Source organism: Cyclopterus lumpus, chromosome 6 (assembly GCF_009769545.1).
Source record: "Cyclopterus lumpus isolate fCycLum1 chromosome 6, fCycLum1.pri, whole genome shotgun sequence".
In the NCBI taxonomy this organism is placed as follows: domain Eukaryota; kingdom Metazoa; phylum Chordata; class Actinopteri; order Perciformes; family Cyclopteridae; genus Cyclopterus; species Cyclopterus lumpus.
The window spans coordinates 26369336-26384615 of NC_046971.1; the positions used below are offsets into that span (position 1 = coordinate 26369336).

A 15280-nucleotide genomic window follows, 5' to 3' on the forward strand; every position below is an offset into this window, starting at 1 on the left:
GAGGGAAAAACAGACACCCCCCCACACACACACACACACTCATTAACCTCAGCTCGGCTGATTAACCCTCACCCCAGCTGAGGTTGATTAGACCTGTCACGACACCGTTCCCTGAACCACACCCCGCTCCACCCACTCTGCAGCCGAGCCTAACCACCCCCCACTGCCACAAACACAATTATTCTTGATAGTTTCATTTTTATAATAATGCATTTTACGTACATTGAGGTGACCAGATGTTGGGATCTCTGGGGGAAATCTCTGGATGTGTTAACCCTTTAGAGGCAGCGTTAGTATTAGTATTACTTAATTGGTGATTTTGACCAGAAGCATTATTCTCATATTGCACTGCACTGCAGCATAGCGTAATATTAAAGCTTTATGTAATCTGGGTTATTGGATGCTTGTCTTTTGTGATTTTTGCTGCATGTGGCGGGTTTCAAACGGATGGGGGTTCACAAAAAGGACACTGTTCGCACACCACGTCTCGTTACAGGGTACCCTCAAATCAATAATGTGGCTAGAGTGCAAACCAATGCTGCATCTCCCTTGCACTCAAATTCAATTGTCACATCCACTGACTGTATATAAGAAGTAGAGTCAGCTGGGGCGAAGTACCGTTTGCAGCTGGCGCGTGCTATAGCTATAGCTAACTATAGCTATAGCTATAGCTAACTATACTTAACTAGCTTGGTGCATCTGTAATTTACATAAAGTGTGAAAATCTAGATGCCCCTTCTTTGGCTAGCAAAAACAAAACGGCCAACTCCTGAGAGTGTCTTTTAGTACAATCAACGCTGAACAATTGTGTGGTAGCAACGCCGTGGTAGCGACCTGTCAATCACCTTGTAGCCCCGCCCTAAAGCATCCCCTGTATTATGGTCTGTTTGACTCTAAATGACCATAATGTACTAAATGAACATCACGCTGTATTGAAGAAGACTTGAAACTAGAGATTGAGACCAAAAACTAATGTTTACAATGTTTACTGAGGGAATACATCAAGAGAAGTAGAGTCATTTTGCTGCTGTATTACTGGTCATCTAATTGTTTGTATGATTTGGATGCCTGCTCTGTATTGCTCTCTTACCAGGTAGTACGTTCCAGTTAGGTGAGAGTGAGACAGTAAAATCCTTCTTTCACCTGAGTAAGAGAAGAAAAAGGAGTCGGAAACTTTCTTTTCTTGTGTTCCTCTTCCTTATTCTATTGAAAGGTGTTATTCATAATCTTCACAGCTTCACCAATGCTTGCAGACATGTTCACATCCCTTTATTTTTAGGTGGACTTTATAAACTGGCAAACTGAGTTTACGTACAATGGTGTTTAATCTATATTTCCTTGTCATAAAAACATATAATCCTTATTTATTCCAAAGACTATACATTACACTGTGGAGCAAGCCTTGTTGGCCTGTTCAATTCATACTCTTCATACTGTCCTCAAAAACTCCTACGATGGAACAAAAAATGTAGCGTCCATGAGACGCTAACAATCCCATGAAAACACCAATGGTATTTATAGATGAAAGATTAGAGGTGAACATGAACGTTATGAGACATGACTCAAACACACACAAACAAACTGATGACGATTGATGAACTGTTCACTGAGTACAATAAGGTGCACTTAGCTTGGTCTCTGTCTGGAGTGGCCTCCCTCCACGGACCATCAAACCCAACATACTGATCCTTTTACTGGGCTCACGTGGGCTCTTTTGATACCTTGATGACCACATGGATCGCCTCAATGTTGAATTCGGGATTGCATCCACGCGGGTCCTGACATGGCAACAGCTGAGTTGGCGTCTGCAATAGTTGTTTGCTTCTAATTTAATGATCTGAATTTAACAGCGACTGCCTTGATATTCTTTCTTAAATTGGCTTCAACCTGCCTGAGACATCACACTTTATAAAGCACATAACTTGGCTATACGATATGTCCCAGCCACAGTACAGGCTTTACTATTATTTCCCACCATAATCGCAAAAGCTGTAATGTTCTGCTGCAAAAAAAACTGGCAAACTGTAAAAAGAAAAGAAAAAGAAAAAAAAGAATGTATTTCCAAAATTTGATATAAAATGCTCAATAAATTCTGCTCCATTGACAATGAGAACGACAGCAAGAAATGAAGTCAAACATGAATAAAAAGTCATACAATCTGCACGATTATTGACATGACACGTGTTATTGACCACCTGCTCCGGGAGAGGACCGTTACAATGGCACATGTCAGATAAGGACAGAAGAATGACGTTTGGGTTTTTTCTAGCCCCATCTTTAAAAAAACAAATCCAATTCCATGTCTCCGAGGGCGAAATATAAGAAAACAAATCATGATATTATTGAATTTCATTATGAGCTGTGTTCGTGACCTGCCCATCGGGAGGGGGTGGGGCTGCTGACGCGTCGGGGCCGGGGCTGGAGTGGCATAAAAAGGTGGACGGAGTCCCCCTCAGTTTCATCCGAGCCTCCGACTGTCAACGCTTCTTCTGCCGCAGGCTTCAGTGTACCGGACGGGGAAGTCACATCAAAGGTAAGCGGCTCCTTTGGCTTCTTTTTGATCTCCCGAAAAGTTGCCGTCTCGAAAGGAGAAAGTTGCTCAGAAAGACGTTGCTGAATGCTTTCCTGTTGATGTTGTCATACATTCATATGGATGTTGATATACATTCATATGGATGTTGATATACATTCATATGGATGTTGATATACATTCATATGGATCTTGTCATACATTCATATGGATCTTGACATACATTCATATGGATCTTGTCATACATTCATATGGATCTTGACATACATTCATATGGGTCTTGTCATACATTCATATGGATCTTGACATACATTCATATGGGTCTTGTCATACATTCATATGGATCTTGATATACATTCATATGGATGTTGATATACATTCATATGGATGTTGATATACATTCATATGGATCTTGACATACATTCATATGGATCTTGACATACATTCATATGGGTCTTGTCATACATTCATATGGATCTTGATATACATTCATATGGATGTTGATATACATTCATATGGATCTTGACATACATTCATATGGGTCTTGACATACATTCATATGGATCTTGACATACATTCATATGGATCTTGACATACATTCATATGGATCTTGACATACATTCATATGGATCTTGACATACATTCATATGGGTCTTGATATACATTCATATGGATCTTGATATACATTCATATGGATCTTGATATACATTCATATGGGTCTTGATATACATTCATATGGGTCTTGATATACATTCATATGGGTCTTGATATACATTCATATGGATCTTGATATACATTCATATGGATCTTGATATACATTCATATGGGTCTTGACATACATTCATATGGATCTTGATATACATTCATATGGGTCTTGATATACATTCATATGGATCTTGATATACATTCATATGGGTCTTGATATACATTCATATGGGTCTTGACATACATTCATATGGATCTTGATATACATTCATATGGGTCTTGATATACATTCATATGGGTCTTGATATACATTCATATGGATCTTGATATACATTCATATGGATCTTGATATACATTCATATGGGTCTTGATATACATTCATATGGGTCTTGACATACATTCATATGGATCTTGATATACATTCATATGGGTCTTGATATACATTCATATGGGTCTTGTTTCTTTCTCAGATGCAGAGGTGCTTTGGGATTTTCTGCGTGTCGCTCATTTTCTGTGCAACTCTCTCTGAGACCATCGGGTTGGTCATTGCGGTAAGTGAGCTGTTCAGAGCCAACCTCTAGACGGCTTGGGTGGTGTGTGTGTGTGTGTGTGTGTGTGTGTGTGTGTGTGTGTGTGTGTCAAATTATTTGGAGATACACAAATATAATACAAAATATCAACATGAGTAGACGCAATAGAATAACAATGTAAAACACCTAAATTAATAATATAAAAGTTTGACAATTTAAATTAAGAAATTTGACAAGGGAGACAGAGAGAAATACCGTGAGCTATATACGTAGGTCTACATATCACAATACAGTTGGATGTCTGAAATAGATTTGAGTGTTTAATAAACTTTAATATCTGTGCTCAATATATATATAGAGAGGTAAAGCCACTTTCCACGGGGCTCAGTTTGTCACAGAATTGGGCCCAGAAATTAATGTATAATAACGATAACGATATATATCACGTTTTCTAGTGGTTCAATAAATGAATTGTCTATTTAACATAAATCCATAGTTTTGTTTATAGTCCTGTGGCAATTACATTCTTGATAAATGAAAAATGTTTGAAGGCAAAATTAACCGAAATATATATATTTACAGCTATACACTTTGTTTGTATGCACACAAATACAGAGTAATCACATCAAACATTAAATACAAGTTTGATAGAATTGAGGAGTTTCAGTGTGTGCTCGTTACTATCAATTTGGACGAGCACATTGCGTAATCGGAGCTTTGTGGAGTTTCTTTTGGCTGACTGGTGCCGAGATGTCAGAAGTAGACAAAAGAATACACCGCAGCCTAAGACGATGAAAGCAGCTCCAATGTAAACCTGTTTGTTAGTGGGTGGAGTTAATATAGCAGTTTGAATTGATATGATAATACACACAATGTGGGAAAGAGGTACAAGCGTTAATGTATTCACCAGTTCATCATCAAATGTGTGCATGAATATGAACACATTTCATATTTTAAGAAGCACCTGATGATCTGATCATTGTGTTTCTGTGGACGCTGCAGGCGAAGGAGAAACGGGGCTGGACACTGAACAGTGCTGGCTACCTGCTAGGTCCCCGTAAGTACCGACTGCACACACACACACACACACACACACACACACACACACACAGCCTGCTGTCACACTGCATCAGTAACAGGCTGTTCCCTCTGTTTCTGTCCCGTGTGAAACCAAATCAACATTGACTTATTTAACCGTGGTCACGCCAGTTACGCAAAATAACGTCATTATTTTAACCCAAAGCACAATGTTTTTCTGAATCCCAACAAAGTGCTTTTGTTGCCTTAACCATTTAATTATATTACTGTACTTTTGCTGCATAACTTCCACACGTTATTGACCCAGTTACATAACAAGCAGAATTATTTCAGGTAGCATATTTATTTTTAAGAAAGTACTTTTGTTGCCTAAAACCATTGAATTATTTTACTGTACTTCTCTTATTTTAAACCCCAATTGTGATCTAATCCTGACCAAGTGCTTTTGTTGTGTAAGTAAACCTAAATTCAGAGACTGTTCATGTAACGAGCGGAATCTGTGCATTTCCTGTGAACAGGGAAGTTTATTTTGAAAGGTCGTAATGCATGTATTGAGCGGAAACTTGTCATATTTTGAAGCGTGGGGCCACTGACCACTACTTGCTCAGTACTTGATGAGTTGGGAGTGAGAACGTGTTGTTTGAACAGTGTTTTGTACTAAACTAAACTTACAGAAATGTGAACATTTTAACTACGTGTTCTTGCTTCAAACAAACAACTAACCCCATCCCACTCACTTCCATGCCTATGCTGCTGTTAGACTGTGATCTTTGTATCTCTGCATCATTTCACCTCTGCTTGCTTATACGCCATTTGTATTGTCGAGTCTTTTTCAAACACAAAATCAATCACAACTTAAAAGTTTAAAAACAACATGATTAAACAACTTAGGTATAAACTAACGCTTTAAGCTTCAGAGGTGCTGGGAGGTCGGACAAAGCTGTTTCCACTCTTTATGCTAAGCTAACCCACCGCTGGCTGTAGCTTCATATTTAATGGACGGATGTGAGGGTGGTATCAGCCTTCTTATCTAGCTCTAACTCTCAGCAGGAATGTTTTCTCAATATGGCACACCTTGTTTTTGATATAGGCTAATGTATTAGCTTCAAACAAAAGTGGAGGGGTGGAGAAGAGTTATTGTTCCAGACCGTGACTAAAATGCTTTATTGTTAAAAGAGTAATGTGTAAGATCTGTCGGTAATTGTATTAAAAAAGTGAACAAACATGATCAACAGAACACTAAGTGGTGACGGTGGTGATGTCGTGTCCGAGCCGTCTACTCATTGTGGTGCAGAGATATCTACGGAAATTAGTATGCTAACCAGCTAGCCCCGTCACGTCGGGTTTTGCAATGCTTCTCCTGCCTGGAGAGGCCATAGCGAGTCACTGTGGCGTCCCTGTCTGTCCTCACTGTCCAAACATGAGAAGAAGAAGAAGGAGAGACGCTACCGGTTCCTTGTACGTATTGGTGCTCTGCTTATCGGATTGAATTCAGAAACGAGGAAGCACTCATTTTTCCGACGGGTATACATTTAGAACTTACGAACCCCGTAGTAGTGGTGAAATGCTGCCCCCTACGTGTTGAGAGTGCGTCGCCAGAACTTACACATTGCACCTTTTTAAATTACGACCTTGAATAAACGGTGAACATAGTGATCTCCTTAAAATGCTTTCTGCAGAGCCCTGAGCTCACCGGTGCTGTTTGAAAATGTCGCCCATGCAGCACGGCTCGCGACACTAAAAAGGGCCGAGCCCATCTTCTGTGAATCAATGCTGTTCTGTGTCTTTGTCCCTGTCCATTGACTCCACCGTGTCAGCTGATTTAAATATAGTATAATTCAAAGATGGCCTCATTACTGTGAACGCTGGCTATATCCACATGTTTGTTGTGGGCTCCAAATAACTCCACCCCAGGAAATCTGGAAATTGTTGTCCCTGTGTGTGTGTGTGTGTGTGTGTGTGTGTGTGTGTGTGTGTGTGTGTGTGAAGCCCAGGTAAAGGTTGCTCCTGCCTCATCCTGTGTTTCAGGTCGTATTGATCACCTAATTCAGATAAAGGATTCTCCCAGTGTCCGAAGCAGAGACGAGCTGGTCACTCAATGTAAGATAGAAAACGTACGGCCGCTGCAGGGCCTTGGCGTCGTGCCGGGAATTGCTCCGTCCGAACATGCCGCCTCCTTATCGTTTGCCACTGTCACTCATCCGGGGAGGGTCGTCTGTCTCCCAACGCATCCAAACATTGCATTTCTCTCTGTGCTCGAAGCGAAGGAATTCAAGTTGAGTTTGTGTCGCGATGTCGACAGGAAGAGCTTCTTGTGAGCATTGTTCTAAAACGGTCCAGACTCCAGTACCAGCCAAGACGAGTATGAATGCCTTTATGAGTTGTCGTGGTTAGTTACTAAATACAAACAGACTTCTGTTAGCTGAGGCCACTGTATCCATGCTGCCAATGGATTTCATTTTCATGAAGCTGCCAGTGCAGGCCACATTGTGGCCATTTCCAACAGATTGTGGACATGCCGTAGTCCTTTTTCCCAAGTCGCAAAAGAACTACAGAATTCTGGCGACTGTGAGCGGTTTGGGGCCATTGGGTTGCTTTTAATGTTATGCACTGTAAGATATGACATCAACACAGATACATCCGATCTTGCTGTGTTTTGAAAACGTCTCGGAAAAAGTACCAGAAATTGACCTGCAAGTTATTTCAAAGAACTCCTATTTAAAAGTAACAGTTCATTTTTACTGTTTTTACCAAGTGTAAGATTAGATTAGCAATATTAGTCTCACCTTTGTGTGTCCAGCACAAGGATAATGTCTGTAGGATAGCGTAGCTTAGCACAAGACGTGAGCCACAGTCCCAAACAAGAAAATGTCATTACGCCTCTAGACTGTGACAAAGTTAGTGCAGACCAGACCCACCATTTTCTTTTTTACCTTTCAAAATAAAAGCCCCAGACATAAACACTGAGTAACTGTTTACCGGAGGGAACTTAAAATCATTCGGAGCATTTTTTGCTAAAAAGTAAACTCAATAAAATAGCTGACAGTAGCTTAGGCTGTTCAGACAGACTGACCGATGCTGCTCTGGGTCAACAGGATCCGGTTCCAAATTTGCATTGCTGCTGTTATGAATAGTTTTAATGTGAATTATTCGCTTGTGAGTGTTTCACATTTTCATGTTGATTATTCGCCGCGACCTCAGTGTGTAAAGGCCTCGACAACGCCTTTAAATTACCATACTTGAAATAAGAGAAGTTTGAATTTTTAAGGTAAATACATTACATAATAAAACACACAGCATTTAACATTGCAGGACATATAGTAGTAAATGTAACGATCGAAACACCAAGGGCCCACAGAGACAAGAGGAGCACACACAACCATTAAAGTACATTATTTCCCCTCCTTCTGGTCACTCCAATGGCATGTATTTTAATTGGACAAGCAGCTCGAGCACTACTTAAGCGAACGAGTAAGCTCAGTTGAGTCAAACAGCTCCAGCCACTTACGTCCCTCCTCTTCAAGCACACCATGGCCGCTCTTAACGGATCCCAGTGTGTGAACTTAATATGTGATAAGGACCCATACTTGAAAATAGATAAAGGTAGATCATTTTGTGTAGTTTAGTCATCATCGGCGTAATCAAGGTTCTATATGAGGCCCAGTTTTTACATCTTGTGTATTATTATCAAACAGAACTCTTTTTCATCACCCACATAGTAAGAAGAGTCTTTAAGGATTCTAATCAGACCTTGAGAACTGCATTCACAACAAAACCTCCAGTTCTCCCATTCATTTTACTGAACAAACCCAGGCACGAGAGAACAAAAAGGCGCTTATCGCCGCGCAGTCGCTTGGCGTCAACAGACCAATGTGCAACAAATCCATCACACGACGCTGCGCTAACCGCTTTTGGTGTGAAGGAAGGCTAAGGCTACATCCACACTGCTACGTTACTTTTTTCGTTTGAAACGAAAGCGGTCTCCGTTTTGTTGCCATTATGGAAACACTCCCGGCCCATACTACCACGCCTGAAAGCGCACATCACATGACCAGGGCTGAGAACGCCACTGGACATGGCAGTTGTGGATGAAGCGCTCGTATAATTGCTTCCCTCCACATACGAGCATAGACAGCAACACCTGTAATCTATTGTCCATGATGAATTGACCACTGATTTGAGGCTGATGCCGTTTGTCACGTGTTTGGCCGCGACGAGTCAGGGGAGGACACAACGTGACTGAGACCCAATCAAGAAGCTAACGTGGGTGTCTGCGCCACCGTCTCCAAAGGTCTCCGTTTCTGCCCGTCCAGACTAAAAAACACAACCCAGCAGTGTTCAAACTAAAATGGCTTCCCAAATGTTTCTGTCCTAAGGGATTCCAAAATGAATGTATGTAGCGTGAATGTAGCAAACGTTAGGCTTTTTTTAAAAGGAAAGCGTCACCTTCGTGACCTTTTTTATACCGTCCCTTTCAGGACCGTCTACAAGCAGGATACACACAAGCCTATCTCTGTTCTGAGCACTCGAGCCCTTCCAGTACCACCATATCTTTAGGACCCAACTCAACAGCACCCTACTGGCACTGCTAATCTGAGACCTGAACCCCACCTGAGACCCGCAGCTATAATTTAGCATCTATTCCTGACTCGCCAGGCTAAAGTAACGCATCGACTACACACTGTCTTCCTACGGGCATTGTGTATCTAACTGCAACACATTACACACAGACATTTTTAGAAATAACCTCAATGCAACAAAGCTGACTGTCTAGGTAGCAGACCTCTAAACACACAGAGATGAGCGTGAGCAAGCGTTCTAAACTTATGCTCCACTCTTTTACAAATGTGGTGTTTGTAAAATGTGTAAGTTATTGATGATTGATGAGGACTTTTATCTCACTATGATCTGTGGGCCCATAGGAATACACTGAGAGCGACCGATGCACCCATCACCATGGCTACGCAAACCACTTTGCCTATTATATTATTTCTCATTTCATCATCATCATCATAATTATTCTTATGCATTTCCTTGTGTGTTAACACGGCTGTCCATCCGATTTTAGACGCGTGCTTCGTTTGGTTCCTTCTGTTCATCAAAATCTTTTTTTCTTTTTCTTATACCGCAATTCCATGAGCCAAGCCCTGCAGGTGGTCCGTAGAAGTTTGGAAATTGAACCAAACAATTACAAAACCAAATACCATACTGAAATAACCAACTGTACAACAATGTCCTTTAGATCTTCTTTCAAGAGCAGCTGGAAATGAAACATTAAACAAATAATTTCAATATAAAACTGCTTTAACTGAATAGCTGCAATACTTAAATCAAGTTGAACTGCAGTTTACCTCATTTGAGCTAAGTGCATCTGTTTTGTGATCACTCCTCATTGTCCAGATGGAATAGATGGACACAGGACTCTGGGAGACAAGTCGGGTCTGGCTGGCAAGAGGGACATGGGCCAGGAGGAGGACTTCAGAACAGGTCTGTCTGTCTCTCACGCACAGCATGGTCTTCCTTTATCGACTGATAGAGATCAACTCTGTGGTTTTGTCCTGCAACCCCTTACTGACACTCTCGCAACCTTCGCTTTGATGGCCTTCACTTTTCATTCTATTTAAAGGAATACCTCACCACGTTACCTTTTATTCTTCAAGAAAACCTTTGTTTTTCTTGCATGCTTTCACGGTGAGGGAAGAGCACTGAAGCTAACACAGTAGCACCAAGGCTAACGCAATAGCACAAAGGCTAACCCAGGTCACCAAGGCTAACACAGTAGCACCAAAGCTAACACAGGGCACTAAGGCTAACACAGTAGCAGAAAGGCTCACACAGGGCACTAAGGCTAACATAGTAACACCAAAGCTAACACAGTAGCACAAAGGCTAACACAGTAGCACAAAGGCTAACACAGTAGCATAAAGGCTAACACAGTAGCACAATGGCTAACAAAGTAGCACAATGGCTAACACAGTAGCACAAAGGCTAACACAGTAGCACAAAGGCTAACACAGTAGGACAAAGGCTAATACATTAGCATGAAAGCGAACACAGTAGCACCAAAGCTAACACAGGGCACTAAGGCTAACACAGTAACACCAAAGCTAACACAGTAGCACAAAGGCTAACACAGTAGCACAAAGGCTAACATAGTAGGACAAAGGCTAATACAGTAGCATGAAAGCGAACACAGTAGCACACAAGCTAACCCAGTGCACTAAGGCTAAATCCGTTTTTTCTATAATTCACATCTATCATGTTAAAACAAAATGAAAGGATAGTTCAATATTCCTCCCTGTATCAAGATATCTTCGTATCTGATTGTCAGTGTGCTCCCGGCTTCAGATGGCGTGACAGTGGGCTGCACTTTGCTGCTTTACCTCCACAGGTTCCCTGAGACTAGCAGATGGAGATATCATCCACACTATCATTGACTTTCTGTCGTACCTGAAGCTGAAAGGTATGTCTGTCATTTCTATTTGACGTAACCTCAAAGTGAGGATTGATGTCAGAAGAAGAGTGTGCTGCATAAAAATACAGCATGTTGATAGAAAATCAAACTCAAAATAAAGACAACAAGCAGAGCTGGATGTTGTGGGACTAATGAGTAAAAACATTTTACTTTTCATTATGTAGGGGCCTTCATGGTTACAAGGTTCATTTATTGTCATTTTATCGCAGGGTTGATATGAAATGTAGTCACGAAACTTATTTTTGGTCCAGAAGCGTCGACATTCAACGTGTCACCATGCCGACTTCTTTTTTTTCTTCTTCTGCCGACTGGATTGACTTCTTTTTAAAGTTGACTCTGGTTAAGATGAGAATCCCTAAATGAGGGATGTACGTGAGCCCATACACATGAAGCAGACCTAAACCAAGCGATATACTGATACCAACACAATGTTCACAATACTGAAGTGCTGGATGGAACAACATGCTGACACGTACAGTGATGTTCCCCATCCATGTTTGTGTGCTTCCAGAGATGGGAGCCTTGGACAGCCTGCCTTCCTCTGTGACATCAGACGAACTGGCCAATCGCTGACGTGTCCTCTTCACTTCATCTCCATCTAAGTCGATGTTTTGTTGTCTGAAGCCCCACCGCCCTAAATGTCCCCTTACTGTAGCTCCATTCACACTCTGATGCCGGATGTATTCTGATTATTTTACTCTTTGAGACCGATTGCTCCCCTCCCCTCATACAAAATCTGCTCTTGTGTAAATTGTTTGGGGTACCTCTGTTTAAGAACCATTACTGTGTTACCATCTTAATATACTATCATCTGATTTAGTGGAATTGGGTGAAATAAATAAACAAATGGCACTGGAGTTTGCAACTTGAATTTCTTTCATTTCCGTCATAGATATATATATTTGTTTTTTAAATCAAAGATTTTAAAAAAGTAAAGAAAAAGTAATACATGCCTACACTTTGATGGTTTGTTAAGAGCTCTTAACTTAACTTATCTTTGCAATGTGCTTGACGTTACATTCTCTCCACACGTTGGGTTCACCATCAGGTTCCTGAGGGATATTATCTGGTTACCACCAAGAACGAGATATCTTTGCAAAATCAGGGGCAAGTCATTGATAATAGATCCTTGTGGCTCACCTCGAAGAGCCTTCAACCTTCTTCACATGTAACCAGTTGAAGACCGATTTCAGACTGAAAGTCAGACGAAGCCCCCAGACCCCGACCCGACCTCCAGACCCCAGACGGCCCTCAGTCAACATCAACAAGCTGAAGCAGCTGTATGAGCACTTCTGTCGTACTCGTGTCTCATTAAATCCGTCATATGCATAAAGTACTAACTTTCATGATTATCCATGTGCAGGCATGTAAATATTGGCTTTTTAACGATGACTTCTGAACAAATGTATCGCAGACTTTACAACACGCTGGCTTTTATTTCTCCAATATGAGACTAAAGCTGTTAAAAGCAGAGGTGTTTTATTTGAACAGCTGTTGTAAGCTTCTCTCAGCCAACCCTAATTAAAAGCACAGACATGTTTGGAGCGTTGAGGTTGTAGCAACGAAAGGAGTCAGCTGAGGTGGTTCGGGCATCTAGTCAGGATGCATCCTGGACGCCTCCCATTAGAGGTTTTCCGGGCACGTCCAACTGGTAGGAGGCCCCGGGGAAGACCGAGGACACGCTGGAGGGATTATATCTCCCGGCTGGCCTTGGAACGCCTCGGGATCCCCCAGAATGAGCTGGAAAGTGTTGCTGGTGAGAGGGAAGCCTGGGTCGGCCTGCTGAACCTGCTGCCACCGCGACCCGACCCGGATAAGAGCTGATAATGGATGGATGGGTTGTAGCAACATTATTTATTGGATTATTTTTGATTTAAATCACATGAGCTGATCGATTTAAATAAGTTATTTTGTTATCAGTAATTACTTCATTAGATTCTAGAAATGAGTACAATGGAGACATCTGATTGGCTGGCTGTACATCTGAAACGTTCCAGCTCTTTCGATGCCAGAAGGTTTGTTGGTCTCATGCGGAGCAGCAGGTCAGCGGTTCGATCCCCGGCCGGTTCAGACGGTGACGGCAGGTAAAATACAGAACAATGGTGATTAATCTAGTACAGTAAAAGCAAATATGTATTGTGATCGTATTACATTAAATATGTGTACTTACACAAAAATGATCAGACTGAAAGAAAAAAAATGCAGAAACTTTCACATGAGCTGATGAATCCATTAAACCTTTAAAATGTGTCGTCATGCAGCAGCACGAGTCATCACGTTGTGTTGTATTGACTAGTGTTTCACTTCAATGACATGTTTACATGTCGGAGGTTGAAATTAATTATTAATAATCAGAAATAATAACGACTCCAAACAAAAAGCAGTTTGTAGAAACTTTTATTTTGAAAAAAAAAAAAAGCTGTAAAAATGGTAATAATATAAAAAAATGTAAATATAATATAACATTCGCTATACAATATAGTACAAGGTGAAATGTAGGAATGCAGTAATAATAATTAATAAAAGTAGAGCAACAAGAGAACATATTTATATACATAATAATATGTCAGTCTTCATGACATGAGGACTGTATCATTATGGAAGTGATGTGTCCTCTTTTTCTGCACAGATCATTTATATACGTTCACAAGTTAGCACAAATCTTACAGAAACACTTCCGGTAAAGTCCTTCAAAATCAACCTTTAAAAAAACTAAAATCCCCTTCCTGGACTGTCAATGTAGTTTCTGAAATTGCATCAGTGGCTGCATCCCAAGCCTCTTAATTGCAGCCTTGCGTCTTAGTCCCTCCCACCAGGGATGCATGGAGACTCAAGGAAACCTTGCGAGGAGAGGAAACAAGGAAATATGTTTTAAGAGAAATGAGACGTTGTTTCCTCGGAAGCGTCACGTGAAGGATGTTGGTTTCTGATGACTGACAGCTGATCACATCTGGATCCGCTGTCAGTCGGCCTTAACAGCTGGAGAGACTTATGACGGATCTTGAGTCTGAACACATGATCAGTGGAACTGATTTCTGGTCCCGACAGTTTTTAGCGAACATTCTCATAAAAATCCACTTACAATATTGATTGAAATGATAGTTGTTTTCAGTTTAATGGTGTACAACTATTACATATAATAATAAAGAAAATGTTATCATCCCTGTCAGAGTGGAGATGTTTTCGCTCTCCAGCTCTCTCTGACTTTGATCTGTCTTCACACTCTGGTATGAAACTCCAGCTATCAGTCGGATCAGCTGCAGCGTCCAATCAAATCACTGATGAACAACGAGGGGGCGGGTCGAGCGTTAAAAACACTTCCTGGAAACCTGCGCTCGTGCCTCCTTGATCATGGCTCCTCCGAGATCCCTCCTCCCTCCTCGCTCCTCCCTCCTCCTCCTCCCTCCCTGCTCCTCCCTCCTCCTCCTCCCTCCCTGCTCCTCGTTCCCCCTCCCCCTCCTCCTCCCTCCTCTCTCCTCGCTCCTCCTCCCTCCTCGCTCCTTGTTCCTCCTCTCTCCTCGTTCCCCCTCCTCGCTCCTCGTTCCTCGTTCCTCCTCCCTCCTCTCTCCTCGCTCCTCCCTCCTCAGAGCAGAACAACTTCCGGTTCAAGCGAGGATCGATAAGATGCTCCATTGTAAATATTGACCATCACTTCAACAGAATATAGTTATGACAATGAATAACCGTATATAACACTTATGCACCCTTTTGTAAGGTAATGAATAGCACATTGGGCATTATAATACAGTAGGCTACTACAGAGACACATGATACAGCAAAGAATATTATATTGGTCACAGTAAACATTTCCTGATGAGCTAAATGTTTATATAATCCAGCTCAGTCTACCAAAATAAAATGGTTCTTTCACTAGTTGCTGCAAGAGGAAACAGACGTTTAAGGGTCAGTTTAGAAAGCAGCAGGACAAATAACGGACGTCTCTCTAGTAAACACCGGAGGTTGTCTCGTCCATATTCCATTAAGGAGAGACGGTGAACAAGA

The 15280-nt window shown here is 41.5% G+C and overlaps 1 protein-coding gene across 1 annotated transcript; it reads left to right on the forward strand.

Moving 5' to 3' along the window:
* The first annotated feature begins 2444 nt into the window (after window positions 1–2444).
* galn (galanin/GMAP prepropeptide) lies at window positions 2445–12085 on the forward strand. The gene is made up of 6 exons (XM_034535552.1): window positions 2445–2533; window positions 3706–3786; window positions 4768–4822; window positions 10204–10290; window positions 11195–11266; window positions 11790–12085. Exons 2-6 carry the CDS (start codon window positions 3706–3708, stop codon window positions 11849–11851), a joined length of 357 nt encoding a protein of 118 aa, XP_034391443.1. The 5' UTR covers window positions 2445–2533; the 3' UTR covers window positions 11852–12085.
* The last annotated feature ends 3195 nt before the right edge of the window (window positions 12086–15280 follow it).